This window comes from Erpetoichthys calabaricus, chromosome 5 (assembly GCF_900747795.2).
Source record: "Erpetoichthys calabaricus chromosome 5, fErpCal1.3, whole genome shotgun sequence".
Classification (NCBI taxonomy): Eukaryota; Metazoa; Chordata; class Cladistia; order Polypteriformes; family Polypteridae; genus Erpetoichthys; species Erpetoichthys calabaricus.
Window position 1 is genome coordinate 250,693,434 of NC_041398.2, and position 19,751 is coordinate 250,713,184.

The following is a 19,751-nucleotide window of genomic DNA, read 5'->3' on the forward strand; positions in this document are numbered from 1 at the left end:
CCTTCACAAGAGCCTCTCCTCCACTATGTCTCCCTCTGGAACTTCTCCAGCATGTCTTTGGACTGAATAAACAACTTCTGCAGAGCTCAAACGACTCTTTCTAAAACGTTTGAAGTTGGCAGAGCGGGGACCAAAGCAGAAACTGAACTGTGGTGTGAAGGAGGACCAGGGGTGTCAGATGTCTCAAAACCTGTCAATTGTGCCACACCCGTACGTGCTCAGGTATGGCGTCCATCATGGAAGGTGCTAGATGAAATCACGAGGGTCTTGCCCCTTCCCAGTGGGACACTTCGCCAGCCTCGGCTCCCACTACAGAAAGAGCCGAATAAGGAGGACACATCGATGAACAGTGGCGAGTTGTGGAGAAGAGTCCAAGAAAGAGACAAGTCATGAAATGCCAGGACTTTTATTGTGAAGTGGCACAGATACAGCAAAGAGAAGGGCGGCCCCTCGTGTGCCCCCCACCCACCTTCACCCCAGTTTAAGAGGCACACCGTGGAAAGGGAAAAAAGGAGCATCAGCTTCAGTGTTAAGGATATAATGCAGAATTTTAATATAGCGCCTTTCACCGTAAGCACACTTAATGCTATCAAAGGTAAGCAGCTGAGCAGACAGTGCTGGATGTCCCAAAGGTGCCCCCCATTTGTAGACTTAATAATCTCGTCTCCATTTCAGCTTGTAAATCATAAGACAGTTTAAGTATCAGAAACTGTAGGCGAGTTTATCGGTGCTCAGGTCTGAATTCGGTCAGTCAGTCGGGCCCACAGGCCACCTAAAAAATGAAAGATGATCTCCGTTAGTCACCTCAGATGATTTGATTTTTGACATCACCATCCATCCATTGTCTGTTCCAGGTTGTCCCAGCAGCAATCAAGCAGCCTGCCATTAGGGGGCGCTATTACATCATTGGCTACTCTACACTCAGTCACTCACTGGGACAACCAATCAGGGTGAACCAACAGTGCGTCACCGCCGGTCTGGGCCAGCAGCTTCACAGCAGAAGATAAGGCCAGGGGGTCGGCATGCTTAGCGTGTAGGACAGGAGCAGAGTGATGTCACTTGACACTGCTGGTGTAGATGTGCGGTGATGAAATGGGACTGCAACTCTGCAGTTGGATCCTGTGGAGATGCTGGGTGAAGAACAAGTCACATTACAGCAGAGGGCACTGTTGTTGTGAGCTGAATTTGGGTAGAGGTCCTGTGTGCCCCCATTATGCCACCCACAGAAGGGCAATAAAACATTCAGACAAGGGGGTGCCTTTTGTTTTTCACATGGCCTGAGATTAAGTTTGATTACAAAATTGACAAGAGGACACTCATTTGCTCAGAACTAAAAGCTGAGTGGTGCCACCAGGACCACAGCCAGGCATATTTAAAAATGGGTCAAGGTTTAAAAGCAACATCTGAGATGGACTGGCATCCCTCACACCTAAATCTGCCAGAATAGGTGCCATCTTCTGTGACCCTCTCCGTACTACATTTATATAGCGCTGTTCTGGACCCTCAAAGTGCTTTACGTAGACACAGAGGAGCACCCACCTGGATGATGCCAGTGCAGCCATAATGTTAGCTAATAGGCGATGAAGGAGTGAGAGAGATGATTAGGGGGCCACAATGCACAAGGTCGTGGTGGGCAATTTAGCCAGGGCCTCACTTTTTGAAAGGAGCCCAGGGATCTCATCTCACCAGCCTTTACAGCACGGTGTCCCCCATCACTGGGACATTGTGGTCCACACATAGACCACAAGTTAAGCGCCCCCTGCTGGCCTCACCAGCAGCGACCCAAACTTTCCTGGTGGGTCTCCCATCCAAGTACTGGCTGGATGGCTTAGCTTCAGGTGGATGACATGCTCTGAAGGGCAGGTGGGGTGGCTGAGGGGCTACACAATGGACAAACGGATAGACTCTCACATACCTTTAAGGCGCCGGGTACTGTTGGCATTAAGGTGAAGCTGGTGCTGCTAGTTCAGTAGGCGAAGCATCCAGTGGGGCAGGCTCACCCCCTTTAACGTCTGATGGTGTCACAGTGGCACGAGCTGGTGGCAGCTGGAAGAGAAAAGACAAGACGTGTTATTTAGATGAATGACGATCAAAGCGAAAACGGCATTCCAGGTGCCAGTCCAAAAGCCCATTGGGCACATAAGACTTAACTTTGGTCAATCGGTCCATCTTCTCTAATGTAAGAACTGTCACTTGGTTTCTTCTCTTACTATTCTATCACTTTATGAATTTACTTTTTAAGATAACTGAACATTCTCAGGTCAGGGAGCTGGAGCCTATCCCAGGCAGGAAACAGACCTGCAGGGGGCGCCAGTCCCTCCCTGGCCATAGTCCATTTACAGTATGGGGCCTGGTCAGCCATCTGGGTTAGGGTCAGGGTCACAGGGGCAGCAGCAGTCTAAGCAATGACGCCCAGACGTCCCTCCTATCCCACCATCATCTGCACCAAATCATTTGGCATCGTTTATAAGTAAACAATAGAATTTACTAGATGAAATATAATTTATACTCATCTTAAAAGAATTTTGTTGTTTTGTGGATTTGCCATAATCCGAGACCCCCCTGTACCATCGGGACCACCCAAAAGGCTAAGCTGAATTCTTCACTTCCGTTTCAGAGCGAGAGGGGGCGCCGTTGCTAACAGCGCAGCTCAGACCAGGGAGACGACGCCTGGCCACGCCCTCTGCACACCTTCCAAGCCCCGCCCCTTTCGGGCTCAGCTCTATGCTGGTCGTCACTCCGGGACCCTCTGTTGTCACAGACTGAGCTCTCCATGGCGTAAAGAAGCCCCTCGACACGTTTTTCTTTTACTTATTAATCTGATCCTGAGGCAGATCGACTGTCTCTCTGTCAGGCTGACGCCCTAAACATTTGCACCCTTGTCCACACAATTCTTTCACATTGGGAATTCAATATGGGATTCGGGTGTTCTTTATTTTAGCTTCTCAGCCTGCCTTAACTACATCTTCTGTGTTGGAAGCCATCAAGCGTGTGCCCACTGCCCGTTCTCCTGAGTCACACCTCTATGGAGGGACATCCTCAGTGAATGGCTGGCAGTACAAACAGTTGACATGTGGCATTAAGGGCCCGCTTGTCCAGGGTGTGGTGGCCATATGTTAGTGACGGGACAAAAATATTCCTGAAGAGCACCAATCCCCAAATACCAGCCAGGAGATGCTATAGGTGACATCATGGAGAGCCACCAAGAGTGACGGTCTTGCCAAGGCATTACTTACCCCCAGGACATCTGCCAGTGACATTATCGGACGAGCTTTCCCAGGTATGGAGTCCTATAAAAATAAAATGAAAAAAGGTGTCAGCCAAACCAGAACGTCACACCACAGAGAGACCCTCCTTCTGTCCTATTGAAGACGTTTGATTAGATGGATTCTCGTCGTAATGTCACAGCGTCAGCACATTAATAAACTGTAGACGAGGGCAGGCCAACAAAGATGACCAGTGCTGACCACTTAACTCCTCCATCAAGTCGGGTTTTGAAGGACCCTACAGTCCACAACAAGGACACAGACTGAGGACGCTGGGGACTACAAGCAGCCAAAAGACCACCAACTGATGGAGCAGCTTGTCTGTGATGGAGTTTAATGTCAGGAGAGAGAGAGAGCGGGGGGGGCAAACTCGGCAGGGTGCAGTGACAGTCCTCAATGTTAGTGACGGCTGCTACGGCTCGTCCACTGTGATGAGGACGCTGTATAGCGCCTGACCCGACACAGACTCACACTGAGGCACAAACACAAAATGACTTTATTTTCTTCAGCTGGAGGGCACGTCTTCCCCATGAGCCCCCCGGCCACAACACAGTCCAAGTAAGCTCAGGCTACTCAAACCAACACACGCCCTACTGGCACCACCACTCCTCCTGACTCTGGCCACTGTGTGGGGGTGGCTGGCCCCTTTTATAGCCCACCCGGAATTGTTCCAGGTGCTTGACCACCTGGTTCCAATTGCACTTTCGGGTGGAGCTGAAGAGTTGTCCAGCTGGGCTGTGGAATCCATGCAGCACCCCCTGGTGGCCACCCCAGCTCCCAACCGGGCTGTTGAGGACTCCATCTCCCATGGAGCCCTGCAGGAGGCTGAGGCATCCACCAAGCGTCCCGGGGGAGGTTGCCCATGAGTTGCCCATGGTTGCTCCCCTGGAACATATGCAGCTGGGGTGCCCAGGTGGGGTCCCATGCCTGCCACAACACCCTCTTCAGTTCCATTGTCCCAAATGACATCAAGCCGAGTTTTGGAGGTCCCTGAAGTCCTGCTGCCCACCACACTACCTGGTCACTTACTTCACATGTCTGTGTGTTTCTAAAGTTTTGTGTAAAGTTTCCAGCTGTGCCCCCGTGGTACAGTGGCATGGTGGTGCTGATTTTAGCGCAGCCCACTCACTGCCTGGTATGGAGATGGCATGTTGACCCCAGGTCCCTAGGGGTTTTTCTTTGAAGTCTCAAGTTTCCTCCTCAGCACTAAATTACGTGTGTGTGTGTGTGTGTGCCCTTTGGTGGGCTGGCACCTCGTCCTGCTCTGTGCACCATGCTGCTGGTGTAGGCTCCGGCCCCCACAATCCTGAACCAGATTGAACAGGTTCCATCACAAACGCAGGGCTGCATGTTGCAGTGTTTGGTCATTCTTATATCTGTGACACTGCTCTGAATTTTATTTGTTCATTAAAGGCTACAAGTGCACTGGGAGGTCACACAAGCCCCACCCAGTCAGCGCCCCCCCAAAGCTGAGAAGATGCCCGATGCCATCCTAAATGTTCTCTTCATCCATTTTATTAACAAGTCGCAGAGAATCAGTGGCTGCCTGCTATAAGGCCACATCCAGGACCGTGCAGGATGCCAATGCAATGCCAAATCGCGCCCAATAGTTACAACGTTTTGGAATGTGGGATAAAAAAAAAAGATGGGAAGGGAAAAAAAAAAAGTATTCAAGATCAAAGTGAGCAGGCTGGCAACTGAGCGCAGGTCACCAGAACTTTGACTCAGGTGCCACCCCGCCAACAGCATGTGTGCCACACCCTGAGAACAAAGTAAAAGTGGCAAGTCTCCCACCTGCACAGCCACCATCATCGGACGGGCTTGGCCAAGACTTGGATTCTAACCAGTGACACGGACCCCACTCTGCTGGGATGTCAAGATTATGGAAGAGAATGAGTGGTCGGGGCATTATCTTCACAGAGTTGAAAAGTGGCAGCCCCCCTGGGTTTCTACGGTGCCACATTTCCCTGCAGGGCTTCCTGGGACTTAAAGTTCGGCACAGCCCTGTTGGGTTTGGGGTCTGCCACCTGGGGGTGCAGGCCTCCTCTATTGGGCTTCCCTGTAGGGGCACCAGAAGTACCTCCAGGTACAAGAATAAAAGGAGCCAACTGCCATCACTCAGGGAGCGGAGTCAGTAGGAAGAGAGACAAAGTGTGCCAGTGGAGGAGTGGAAAGAAAAAAGAAAAGAAAAGAAAAGAAAAAGAAAAGAAAAAGAAAAGAAAAGAAAAAGTGCTGTGTGCTGTTTATGGTACTGTGCTGCAGGGGGAATGAAAGAAAAGCATTTCTGCTTTGTGTGTTGCAAACGCTTGTGCCTACCGTCTGTCTGTGCCAGGCTTGGGTGGCAGGAGAGCCCCCTAGTGGCCACACCGGAAAGATAATACATTAATGTATTTATTTGGCTGCCACCATTATCCAAAGCAAATTTAAACATTTGTGACACCATTGGTCACAGTTTTTTCACACTGGAGCCCAGGCAGATGAAGTGACTTGTCAGTGGGGGAATCTGATCCAAAGCCTTGCCCACTTTGCCACACTTACCTGACCTTAAAATAATTAACAATACTATAATTTAAAATAAATAGAAGTCCCTAGTGTCAATATTTGGGATTGGCCTCTGTTGTGCCATTGGGAGACCACAAGGGGGCAGACTTACACCCTGAAACTGACTTCACGTCACGCGTGGCACGAGTGACACCATCTGTGGGCTGATTTCACTCAAGACTGGCGCTATATCGAGGAGAGTTCACTGTAACGGCTGCCTGAATGACCACCCAAAAACCAAATCCCTGGAAAGACAGAAGACAAATGGCATACCTGAAGGGCTCCGGCAGCGGGTATTATGGGATTGGCATTCCCAGGGGCTGAGTGCTACAAAATAAAAAATAAATAAATACAATTTAAGAAAAAGAGTCCATTGATGTGAAATTAGCAAGCAACGCGAATTCGCACAAAGCATCACACTGTAGGCAGGAGGGCACTCATCTGAGACGCTGCCATCATTTTATCCAGAACTAACTGTGCCACCCATTCAAGACGGATTAAAATATAAGCAATCGACGTGTTTGGAGGACATGTCCCCTTGGAGGTCCATGGTGGTCTTTTAAGTAAAGTTAGTGTCACTGGCACTAGCAGCAAGCCAAGGAACAGACGCCGCTAATCAGAGCCATTAAGGGACTGTCAGGGACATCAGAGAAAGGCACAAAGGAGTTTAAAGTGGCCACCCTGACTAGAGCTCCAGTTCGGGACGAGCAAAACGATGGCTCGCTGGCTGCAAGGCAGGAAATGAGGGAGGACGTCCTCTGAAAACGTACAAAGAAAGGGAATAAAATGGGGGTGAGCAGGTCATGCTTGGGCGCCCGTTCTTGTAAATTGTCATCATGCAGCTGTTGGGGTGCCCTGTGTAAAGTGCCTCGGCCGAATCTGCTGTGCCCGTGTCTCCTTCAAACGTCTGCCCCCTCTGTTTTGTGATTAAACACCTTCCATGTGCCGCCTGACATTCCTGTCTTGCTGCAGTGGACGCCAAACCTTCTAGTCACCCACCCCCTACCCCTTCTAGTCTTGTCACTTTTCCGGTGACACTTTTGTGTTGATTGGGGATAAGGCCAGGGATTCCAAGAGGGCAAACCATTTAGGAGGACAAGTTCACAAAAGACAAATCCATGCCAGTCTGAAGTACCTTCACTCTCCTGATGGGCGCCACTGCAGCCTGAGCCGCTCCCTGGGCCGCCGCCTGCTGCTGGTTGCAGTTTGGATCCACTACCGCCCCCTAGAGAATGGAATAAATATTGCAGACTTTATCTCCATACCTGGGCTTGTGTGCTCAGACTAAGATTTAAATAAAGAGCCTTGCCGGGAGCAGGTGCCATGTTTTATCTTCAGAGTGGGTCAAAGCAGACCCCAGGCTGATGTCTACTCTGCTTTGTAAGTCGCTTTGTATCTGCTGAGTGAGTGACTGTAGATGGAGACACTCCGCTGGTGTGACTGTTTAAGAGGATGGCCGCTCCTCTGCTTCCCTCAGGAGATGGCCTTGTTTAAAAGTAAAGAACATCCCCCCCAGTGTCACCGGCCTGGCGTCCGTATGAGGTGGTGAGCCACCAGCTGAGGGCACGACTGCCTGCCATCCACCAATGTGACCCAGCAGAGGCCTGTCAGGAGACAAAGACCTAAAGGTACCCTGCAAGTGGAAGCTGCCATTTTAACATAATGACCGGACTTTCACTTGGGTCACCTTGAATTGTGTGTCCTGACTGTCACTGGGACACTTTAACAAAGCCGAGAGCAGCTCTGACTCTAAAGGTGGAAGGTCAAACTGAGGTTTACGTCCATTGCTGTTTAGTCCGTCTGTCTGCCCCTCGTCCTCTGTGGGCTTTAATGAATCTGCACTCCTGTGTGCGCCAGGTCAGCGTGTTAGTAATCAGGGTGAGTGACTGTTGTGTAGCGCCTGTGCTTGGTGGGGGGCGCTATACAAGAAAGAAGTTGTACTGTATAATAAAACGGAGAGGGCAATACCTGCACTTGGAGAGCTGGCACCAAGGCGCGCTGGGCAGCTGCCACATTGGGCTGAGGCAGGAGGAAGAAGAGGGGCTGACCCTGTTGGGAGGAAGCAAAAAACAATAAAGATATTCAGATTAATGAGTGAAGGGCTGATGGACGCTGATTACAGTGAGATAAAGATGAGGAAGAGGAAGAGACAAGAATAATAATAATAAGAAGAATACAATACCAAAGAACAAGGGAATGGATGATGGACGATGGTTATAATAAGAGGGAAACAAAGATAAGGAGGAAGAAGACAAACAGCAACAATAATAATAATAATAATAATAATAATAATAATAATAATAATAATAATAATAATGAAAAGCCTATGGACAGGACATCTGAACCAATGCACAAACATATAAGTACAGAAGCAGCCAATTGAAAGGCATCATGTCACACAAACACAATCCCCTCAAACATCCACACGGGTGCAAACATCACAGGCAACTGCTCTGCGTCTTGGCCTGGGCTCACCATGGGTGGCAACAACAGGACTATGACAGAAAATATATTTAATGATGATGATGATGAAGATGATGAGGATGATGAGGATGATGATGTAAAAAATAGGAATCCTCAGAGAAGGTGGGCATCCCTTCAGAAATGGCAAACGAACTGACACCATGGCAGAGGGTGAACACTACAAATACCTTGGGCTCCAACTTACACAATAATAAGAAGACGTTAAAGACAGCAACACACATCACGTCTCCCACAAACACACAAACCCCACCTGCATCAGCCACACCAATACTCGTGGAGGTCTTCACTGGTCATCATCAGACCCTACGACAGCACTAAAGGAACACCAACTCCACCTCAAAGCGGCCACTGAAGGGCCATTGGAAGGACGGGGTCCAATGGAAGTCATCAATTCACACAACACACATGGAGACTCCGCAGGGCCACAGTGGCGTCAGCCTGTCTTACACTAATCAGCCTCCTTCACTTTTTATATAGCGCCTTTGAATAGGTACGGTACAGTCATTTATATATATTTGTTATGACTGGGGCCCAATGCCATCTCCAGTAAGCCCCCAAGCCCACCTCCAGCTGCAGTGCAAGCACCCAAACACATCAACACACTCTTACCGGGATGGGCTGCTGGAGGCCAAGCTGTGACAGGACCTGCACAAAAATGGAAAAGGGACATTGTGAATGGATGTCATGCGTCCCCTTCATGAATGACAAAGAGGCCCCTCCTCCTCCTCCTCCTCCTCTTCCTCCTTACCCCACTGGGCTGCTGCAGCAAAGGCCCCACAAGCGCAGGCTGCTGCACCACCGGGACTGCCAGCTCGGGAGCCAAGGGCACAGCCACCTGACCCACAGGAATGCCTGGCTGTTGGAAGACCACAGGTTGAATGGCGGGCAGCACCTGTAAATCACAAGAAAGAACACCCAGCTGAGTAAGGCCAAATGAGAGTTAAAAGTTCCTAGAGGGTTTCATTTGGTTGGCATGAGGCCTCTGCACCTCTGGCACCTGACAGGTTTTGGTGGAAGAGGAATCAAAATACACAGCCAAACTGGCACCTGTGGAGTGTTCCTCCTGTCTGCTTCCTCGTTGGCTCGTCTCTCCATGAAATCTGATATTGAGGTCCTGCCAACTACACTCTCTACGAAAAGCTTTAGCACTAAGCTGAGTCAGTCCTCGTTTAGTATAGTGCCTTTCACTTGGGAGATCAGCACTAACATGCCTGACTTTGAATGATGCTTTTCTAATCAATGAATTTGCTTTATAGGGTGGCCATGGTCACCACAAGACTCCATTAAATGGTTCTGGAGATGAGATCCCCACAAAACTCCAAGGACATGCCAGTGATTGTCAGTCACAAGGGTCATCCATATTTTAATATAGCACCTTTAGGCCACGCCCCCTCTAAACACAGGTGATTGGTGCCCACACTGAGCCTTTCCTACAGTTGGTCACCTCTGGTCAGATATCAGGAGTTTGGTGAATAAACCATCAGGAGTGCTGCAGGACCCTCACATACGACCATCCCACAGACTGGAGACATGCAGAACTTTACTTGTCCTCAGGGGGAAATTTGGCAGAATGTTGGTGGTAACGAGCTGATCAGAGCTCATGATGCCAACCATGGACTGAGTGCTCAACCAGAAAGAAGCATCTTAACATGGATGAGCTGAAATTCAGCATCAGGTTCAATATTTGTGATTGAGCCAAACTGAATACGGAGCACACCAGCATTTGCGTCCCAACTGGGCACGCGCCCGAAAATTAACAAATAAACGTTCAATCTTCTTAAAGTCAGCGTAAGACATGAGCTGAAACTGACCCTGGGCAGAGACCACTAGCTGACATAAAAACAAGGACCACCCTGCACAAGGCAGAGATTAGACCAGACCACCAACCAGGAAACAGGGCCGCAAGTGGGCAGTGGGCTTGAGAGGCTGAGGTCAAGTGGAAAATGTGTGCCATGATGGCAAAGCAGAGCAAAGACAAACAGAATGCCAACCTGTGCCACTTGAGGAGGGATGTTCATCAGGGCGCCGTTCATTCTGTTCACCACCCCACCGTTCAGAGCATTGAGGGCACCAATTAATCCCAGCGTCTGAAACAAAAATCAGGGGTGACGTGTTACTGAAAATGGTGAAAGTCACAAGACGACATCTCAGTGACTTAGTCAGCCAGTGAAGTTCAGAGAGGCATAGAAAAGGCGCTACATGAGAGATAGATAGATAGATAGATAGATAGATAGATAGATAGATAGATAGATAGATAGATAGATAGATAGATAGATAGATAGATAGATAGATAGATAGATATTAATATTGGTATAGTTGGCAGGATAGATAGATTAGAGTGAAAGGCACTCTATGATAGATAGATAGATAGATAGATAGATAGATAGATAGATAGATAGATAGATAGATAGATAGATAGATAGATAGATAGATAGATAGATAGATAGATAGATAGATAGATATTAATATTGGTATAGTTGGCAAGATAGATAGATAGAGTGTAAGGCACTATATAATAGATAGATAGAGTGAAAGGCACTATAGATAGATAGATAGATAGATAGATAGATAGATAGATAGATAGATAGATAGATAGATAGATAGATAGATAGATAGATAGATAGATAGATAGATAGATAGATAGATAGATAGATAGATAGATAGATAGATTTGTGTTTCTATATGTCAGTCATGAGGAGGCTGCCAGCAGTGCCAAGTAAGGGCCAATCATATTTGACTGACATATTTGACAGAGATATCAAATGAGGGGGTCCACCCCGCGACTAGAAATGTGAAGGCTGACGTACCTCTTTGCTGAGACCCCCAGCATTGACCTGAAAAGAAGAAAAGCACATTTGAGCATCAGACAGAGCGCTGGTTCAGCCTGCCAGATGTCACATTGAGACGTGTCAGGTGGTCCGGTCACTTACCTGGAGGATGGCGTATGCTGAGTACATACAGAACAGAAGGACCACCTGCTTCATTTTGGCTTTGACTTCTGTGAAGGAAACACAAAAGGATTTTCAAGATGCCGCAGCAGACGGAGCGGAGTGACGGAGAGCACAGAGAAAATGAGACACCTGAGCATCTGCTGGGGACAAAAGCGTGAGGGGCAAATGAGGGCAGAAGCGGGCAGCTCCTTTCATGTTGGGCGGTTGCTTTCAGTAAGCATTCAGGAATTGAACTGATGAGACTTTGTGCCCAAATCTCGACTCCAAGGTGTTTGTGATCTGCTTGGCTGTCAAACTCAAAGTGAGGTTTAGTCTGAAAACAGAGGCCTAATAAAACAAAAGGCAGTCGCCTCCCAAACTCAAGTAGCAGGCTTTCGGCCTGTGCAGGCTCAACTCAATGAAGAGCTAAAATGTACGTAATCCAACGCTCAAAACAGAAGAAAGATATCGAGAATCCTCTGGCCCACAATAACAGAAGCAACGCTCTTTAATATTTTATGATTTATTAGCTAAATATATTTTTAAACACTGAAAACAGAAACGACTGAACCCAAAAGAAAACAAACAGAGTCAGACAGAAATCATTAAACAAGGCAGATTCCAAAACCGGAAAAATCAAAGCAAGAACATAATAAGAAAAAATCCAAATTGGAGCCAAAAGCTGAAAGTAAATTCCAAATAAACACGCGGCCATCGTGAGGACCGCTGGGCCCTTAAACAGTAGTGGGGTGGCCCCGGCCCCTTAGGCTCAGCATAAAACAGGCAGAGAAAAAAGAGCATCAAACTTAGAACTACATCATTATAATAATTCTTCTTCTTCTTGCTCCCATTAGGGGTTGGCACAGCGGATTATTTTTTTCCATATACATCATTATAATAATAAAAAATGATACACAACAACAAAACAATATATGCAGACAAATAATAAACAGAACAAAGGGAAAAGCAGAATTAACAAAACAATTTAAAAGACAAACATTACATATAAAAATAATGAAATGAAACCCTGGCTATTCCACAATACGAGGCTTCAAATGAGGCCTGACATTTGTCGTATTTCACGACCCTGGCTGAGGTTCAAATGTTGATTTTACGTCTTTCTTGTTTATTTCTTTGTGTTACTGTCGCTTTTGTTTGTGACTTGCAATATTCTTTACCTTTAATGTATCCACCTTCCTGCCTTTGTTACAGGCCTTGTGTTTTGTGGGTGGTCCTACAAGAGGCGGAGACACCTGCCCATCATGGTAAGGGTCCGCCCTCGGCCGCCCTTTAAAGGCAGGCACAAGCCACAGTCCCCTGCGGTTCATTGAATTTGCTTTTTTGGTGATTTTTGGAACCTGTGCTCTGTTCTTCACCTCTTGGATTTTATTCTGGGACTTCATTTGCCTTGGATTGCCATTGACGGCAGCTCCTTGCTGTCTTTTGTGCTCTGAAGAGTTTACCTTTGTTGAAGAGCAGTTTTTAAACAAGGAATATTTTTTATTTATAAAGATTCCGTGATTACCCTTATTACTAGCCAGGTTTGACTCTCGTTAGGAAGGTTTATGTTAAGGAATCCTCGAGCTCTCAACAGTAATAAATTCTCACAAAGCCAACTTTTCGGCCAAAATGAGGCAAACGCTTCAAAACTTAAAAAGAACCAACAAAGGGAGAGGACAACCATGAAACCCCAGGCCAACAACAACACAAACAATGTTGCTTATATTTAGAGCAATCGATGCCAAAGCCTGGAAATATTATCCTAGAAATAAAGCCAAAACAAAAAGCACTTCAAACACTCAAAATTCATATACCCCCCCCCCCCCCCCCCAAAAAAGAGAAGATGCACCAAACAAAAGAATTTTTCACAATTGTTAAAGCAGAAGCGCGGAGGCCTAGCAAGACGAATAGAGGCCAGGGGGCGGTCCCTCAGCTGCCCGCCCCTTTTTGGTTCATCATAAAGGTGAAAACAAACAGAAGAACTTGTGACGCTTTAAAAGAACAGAAACGGAAAAAAATAAATAGAAAAGACACAAATGAAACATAAATTACAACAGAATACCTAAAAGACACTTAAAAAAATCCATCAATAGGAGTGCCCAGGACGAGTCCCTGGCTATGACACACCACCACATTATGTTTAAGTATTGCAATTTTCTTTTTCACAGATGCCACCATCTTGTTTACCGTAACCAGGCATGGTTGCCGGTCACATGACGTGCATGTTGTGGATTTCTAGCTTAGGTCATCAGTATGACACACGGCAGGTTATAACTTCAAAATCAGACAATAACTTACAAGACCTGACCTTCTGATTTCTGAACTGCTTTGCATGTTTGACTCTTTTGTTATATCGTTATATATGTTTGTTATATTTTCGTTCCATTGTGGTAGTTAAGCCCTGCCTGCTATCTGACTATTTTATTGTCTTTTTTTGGGACCACGCCTTTATTTTTCATTATGGACTACAATGACTCCTGTATCCTGCCAACTACGCCATTATGCTGTATTTCTCACTCCTAACACATCTCCCCATCTCAGATGCACACCCTTTTTTATTTTTCCACTAAGACGCTTAGAGGTTTTCAAAAGCTCCTGATTCACCTAAAGACCCCCCACTTCGCTCATACGGACTGACGGTGCTGACCTCTGGCGCCATACAGGCTCGTCTTCCACAAGCAATCACTCACTTCCCAAGCTATAAATTACCCCCAAACTCCTCTGTGTCACGTGTCACTATCGATTTGTGACACTCAGGTGACGTCCCCATCCCAAAGTCGAGCTTCTCCAAAACGAGTGAACTCAGCGGCTCCCCCTGTCTGTGAGACAGAAATTCTTCACTCAGCCAACTAAACGCACTCGGGACCTGGACACGGACTCCCAGATAATGCTGCGGTCCCCGCTGGACACCTAGGGTTTGCCTTTCTTCGTTTAATAATAACGGGCTCCTGTTGTTCATGCATTTTTTTGCTCATATTTTTCCTGTTTCATAATTAGTTTGTGATTTCAGGTTTTCGTTAATGTATTAGTTTCTACATAAAAATATGGTGGCGCAGTGGTAGCGCTGCTGCCTCGCAGTTAGGAGAGCCAGGTTCGCTTCCCGGGTCCTCCCTGCGTGGAGCTCGCATGTTCTCCCCGTATTTCCTCCTACAGTCCAAAGACATGCAGGTTAGGTGCATTGGCCATCCGAAATTGTCCCGTGTGTGTGTGCCCTCAGGTGGGCTGGCACCCTGCACGGGGTTTGTTTCTGGCCTTTAGCCCTGGGATCCTTCAAATTAGTTAATTTCTATTTCGATGCTCTAGATATGTATCTACTGTACCTAAAGCATTCTCTCTATCTCTCTCTCTGCACTCTCCCACTTTTGGCCCCCTCAGTACAAACAGACCAAGACGCTCCGTACCTTCACCTCGCAGATCCCGAGTCCGATGGCGACTGTCAGCGTCATCCACCTTTTTATGTCGTTTCACCTGAGCTGTAGTCCAGGAACGAGCCAATGAGAGGCCAGCAGTGAATTGAGTCACCAGGGGGGTCCACTCGCCTCATTCTCACCTACACGCCACAGGATGGCTCAGAGGTGACCACAAAGATGGCGTCAGGGATTAGGAGGCTTGCTGACGTCTGAGCTCATGGCTGCCTGTGGACGGCCACTTCCGGCTGCTCTGGGATTCTGCCCTGTCATGCTGATCTGAGGGCTTTCACTGCCGTGGCACAAGCAGACGAACGAACAAACAAACAGCAGCATGGGGGGTCCAGGTACTTCATGACGTCTGAGTGGCTCTCAGAATTTCGCATTCTGGTGAATGTCAGGTTTGCTGTTCAGGAAGAAAGAGAACACGAGCCTCACAGAGAACAAGGAGGAGGTGGAGATGGAGATGGAGATGGAGATGATGCCAGTCCAGCGTACAACACAAGCCCCTGAGACACAGTGGTGAATCCAAAAGCAACTTGGACACTGGGAGAACATGCTGGTGCCACCCGGGTAATGACCAGGTGTGGGAGGTGAAGCCCCTGACTGTCACACTACCAGGCTGCCTTGCACTTTCTTATTCAATTAGACCAGCCGAGGTGCCCAGCGCTGCCCGGGTATATTTGTAGAGTGGGTCAAGGAAAGAAAGCAAAGGTTTGTCAGTTTTTAAAATGCTGACCCCATTGTTATTGCTGGCTGTCCCCTCTTTCATTTGTGCTGCCGCTCTGCTCTCGTGAGTCGAGAATATGTTCTTGTAGGGTCCGAGTGGATCCCAGAGTTGTGGTAAACGTGAAGGCCGTCATGTGCGACTCGTCCTCTGAGTTGAAGGTGCGCAGTTCACGGTGCTCAGTCTGTGAAGTAAAGCCAAACAACAAGCCTTCGATTCTACTTTGTGTTGCACTGAAGTTCCAATCTCGACTGAGTGCCCCCAACACCTCCTAAAAGACACACGACACTCCATCTTAAATTACAGCAGACAGAAGAAGCACACGCGGCCTTGTCTGGTTAGTCTGGTTAGGTCATGTTAAGCTCCACTCAGTTGGTCTGCTAGTCCACTGTCAGTCTGCTCACATCGTTCACTCGCTCTGAGCCAGCAGGTGGCACCGGTATGCAAAGTGCAGCACACAGGAAATTAAAAAAAATAAATAAACAACAATAACACTGGGACCCCCAGGGGCAAAACTGGGGGCTCCAAAATAGTCTGTCTGGTCCATATGGTCCTAGAGAGCAGGTCCAGATCAGTCAGTGAGTGTAGGATTGTATAGAAAATGGACAGACAGGCAGAAAGACAGACATTCTGTTTTATATACACATTGATTACATTAAACCAGTTTCAAAGCCACAGCAGAGTCACAGGGGGGCGAAGTCCATGCCAGCAAACACAGAACACAGAGAGCAGGAACAATCCCTGGACAGGATGGCAGAGCACTGCAGGAGGAACAAACACACAGACACACAGACACACACAGGGCCCCTTTAAAGTCACCAGTCCACTAAAGTGGCACGTCTTTGGACTGTGAGAGGAAACCACCATGTTGCAGATATTATTATTATATTATATTATATTATCAATCCATTTTCCTAACCTTCTTATTCTGAGCAGGGTCATGCCAGAGCTTTAACATATTATATTTTATTATATCAAAGGCACTGTGTCCCAATATAAGAGTGTTTGGGTGTACCATCTACACCTAACATGAATGAGTTTAGGATATGGCCTGAAAACATATTATATTATATTATATTATATTATATTATATTATATTATATTATATTATATTATATTATATTATATTATATTATATTATATTATATTATATTATATTAGGGCGGCATGGTGGCGCAGTGGGTAGCGCTGCTGCCTTGCAGTTAGGAGACCCAGGTTCGCTTCCCGGGTCCTCCCTGCGTGGAGTTTGCATGTTCTCCCCGTGTCTGCGTGGGTTTCCTCCAGGTGCTCCGGTTTCCTTCCACGGTCCAAAGACATGCCGGTTAGGTGGATTGGTGATTCTAAATTGGCCCTAGTGTGTGCTTGGTGTGTGGGTGTGTTTGTGTGTGTCCTGTGGTGGGTTGGCACCCTGCCCAGGATTGTTTGTGCCCTGTGTTGGCTGGGATTGGCTCCAGCAGACCCCCCATGACCCTGTGTTCGGATTCAGCGGGTTAGACAATGGATGGATGGATATATTATATTCAGGAAGCACAGAGGCCTCACAAATCCAGTTCTCAGGGTTCAAATGCCTTGATGGCCATCATATTTTATTATGTTTACTGCTTCCACATCATGAAGATTGCGTCCCATCCCTGAATCCTGTATGGTGTTATCATTTATGTGACATTTCCATATTCTTTCTATGTCTGTGTGACTCTTCCTCCCAGTACTCCAGTTTTTCCTCCAGATCCTCACAGGTATGTGCATCAAGTTAACTGGTTCTTCCAACTTATCCCAGTGTGACTGTGACTGTGGCTCACAGGATGAGCGCTGACCCCCCGTGACTCTCAACTGGTGAGTTTGACTTTTTTTGTTCTCTTCTTTTCTCTTCCATGTCTTCTCCTTTTGAGTTGCAGATCATTGCTATCCTTGGCGGTGACTCGATCTGTCTGAGAGTGGAGTTGCCATCAGAATGTTTCATATTGGAGGAGCGCCACCTGCACACAAAGCGATTCACCTGAGAAGGTGCCTGAATGAGAACAATTCACATTAGAGAATAAAGCAAATTATGTACAATATGTACAAACCGCCAATCCCAAAGATTATAAATGGACAGGGGACTTGGAAAAGTCATCAGACCCCCTCACTTTCTACAGCCTTTGTTGTGCTGTAGATTTCATCTGAAATTAACACATTTGACAAACTGAAAATAATGTGTGACTTCAGAAAGGCTTTCTAAATAATAATAATAATAATAATAATAATACATTTTACTTATATAGCATCATTTCCCATGATCAACATAGATAGATAGATAGATAGATAGATAGATAGATAGATAGATAGATAGATAGATAGATAGAGTGAAAGGCACTATATAACAGACAGATAGATAGATAGATAGATAGATAGATAGATAGATAGATAGATAGATAGATAGACTGCGGTGGGTTGGCACCTTGCCCAGGATTGGTTCCTGCCTTGTGCCCTGTGTTGGCTGGGATTGGCTCCAGCAGATCCCCGTGACCCTGTGTTCGGATTCAGCGGGTTGGAAAATGGATAGATAGATAGATAGATAGATAGATAGATAGATAGATAGATAGATAGAAAGGCACCATATATTCGAGGCAGTTCACAGTCGGACTCGTGTCTTATTAGACGTTATCATTAATAACTGTATTAACTTGTGCCTTTTTTTATTATTATATTTATGTTGGGTTTGCCTTTTGATGCCCAAAGCTTGTGATCTTTTTGTTTTATTTCTTTCTATATACTGACACTGATATTTGAGTCTTCTCATTTCAATCACTTCCATCCTTAATCTTACACTGGACTCCACCCCAGAGAAAGAAAGAAAATAAATATGAAATTGCATTGTATGAAAGGTGCTATGTAGAATATCAGGAAAGAAAGAAAGAAAGAAAGAAAGAAAGAAAGAAAGAAAGAAAGAAAGAAAGAAAGAAAGAAAGCATGCTGGATGTGTGCAAGTGTAAAACAGCAGGAGCTCCTTGTGTGGTTCAGCTGGCAGGACTGTGCCCACCATGAGCCAGAGGGGCCGACTCGCCTCACATGTGGAGGTTCAGCTCTCAACATGAGGGTCCCACCACAAACAGACAAGTCGTCATTTAAAGGACGCCGATGAAAGTCCGTTACCTCACTGGATACACCGGAGCCTGAAGTGAAGTGCAAGTGGTGGCACAACACAGCCACACCTCTGGTCGACTGCGCCTACTGAAGGCTCACTGGTCACTCAGCTTGTGACGTTCCACCCCTCCGTTCTTTGTCAGGCCCCTGTTATCCGGTCACAGGCAGCAGGGACTGCCCTGGCAAGATTGGGTGGGTTCCTTGTCTGGGTGCCATGCCATTGTAGGGCACATTCACTCCCATTGACCAGCTTCACATCCAACCACTTCACTAACAGAGACTTCTTTTAGGTGGGCAGCAGTAGTATTGATACCTCACAACAAGCAGACTTGCTTCAAGTCCCAGGTGGTCCCTGTGTGTCATTGGCATGTTCTCCCTGTGTTCTTCAGTCTCTTCCCACATGACCTTTCGATTGGTGATGCTAAGCATACCCTGTGATGCCCGATGCTTGGTGGGTTTTGCTCCAGCTTCCCTGTGGCCCTCCTCTGTATAAGTGGGCTTATAAAATGGATGAATGGAAGTTTGGCATGCAGAAGTAAGCTGGAGAAAGTCGAGCAAAGCCTCCACCAAGGAGAACATGTGAGCCGCTCAGAGAGGAGGTGACCAGGCCAGCGGCTGAGTTCAGGCTGTGGTGGTCCCAACACACCGAATGGCAGTTCATCTTCCTCATGGTGTATTGCTGGGCCGTTCCCATTGTTTTTTAACTCACTGTACGTGGGCGGGTGTGTGTGCCAGTGGGCGTGTCCAATCCAGGGTGTGTGTGCCAGTGGGCGTGTCCAATCCAGGGTGTGTGTGCCAGTGGGCGTGTCCCGTCCTGGGTGTGTTCCTGCTTTGTGCTCCATGTTGCCAGGGTAGGCTCCGGCTCACTGTGCTATGAAGACACATCAAGACTTTTCAAGGAGGTTACTTTTAGAAGTAGGAATGATCGGGACTGGAATTCAAGCGTTACCTTCAAGTAGGAATGTGAAGGATGCAAATCGGCGTGAGAATACAAATGACAAACGTGTGTCAATGTGACAGTGAAAGGTGATGTAATCAGATGCCAGCGTGAGTGTGATGGTGACCAGAGCCATTCATAGAGACTTGGAGGGCCACTATGTGAGTCACTGTGAGGCTCAGGACGAGTGTCCAAGATGGCACAGTCGTCATATGAAGAGCAAAGAGGTGGCAAAGACCAACCAAGGGAAACAGTCAGGGCAGGGGATGGGCGAGCCTGTGAGTTATATAGCGCCTTAATAAATTGGGGATCCTCTGATGAAGACCCACCCCGTGA

At 47.2% G+C, this 19,751-nt stretch overlaps 1 protein-coding gene across 2 annotated transcripts; it reads right to left on the reverse strand.

The window, feature by feature from the left end:
* Window positions 1-390: 390 nt before the first annotated feature.
* LOC114652405 (uncharacterized) lies at window positions 391-14,644 on the reverse strand. 2 transcript variants are annotated; one of them, XM_051927667.1, is made up of 12 exons: window positions 14,623-14,643; window positions 11,222-11,289; window positions 11,099-11,125; window positions 10,283-10,378; window positions 9,040-9,183; window positions 8,901-8,936; window positions 7,776-7,856; window positions 6,943-7,032; window positions 6,081-6,134; window positions 3,237-3,290; window positions 1,916-2,046; window positions 391-772 (listed from the first exon to the last, which is right to left on the reverse strand). In XM_051927667.1, exons 2-11 carry the CDS (start codon window positions 11,273-11,275, stop codon window positions 1,942-1,944), a joined length of 741 nt encoding a protein of 246 aa, XP_051783627.1. In that variant the 5' UTR covers window positions 11,276-11,289; window positions 14,623-14,643; the 3' UTR covers window positions 391-772; window positions 1,916-1,941. The 2 variants fall into 2 exon arrangements, with proteins under 2 accessions (XP_051783627.1, XP_051783628.1); XM_051927668.1 differs by lacking the exon at window positions 6,943-7,032 and having other exon boundaries at window positions 14,623-14,644.
* Window positions 14,645-19,751: the final 5,107 nt, after the last annotated feature.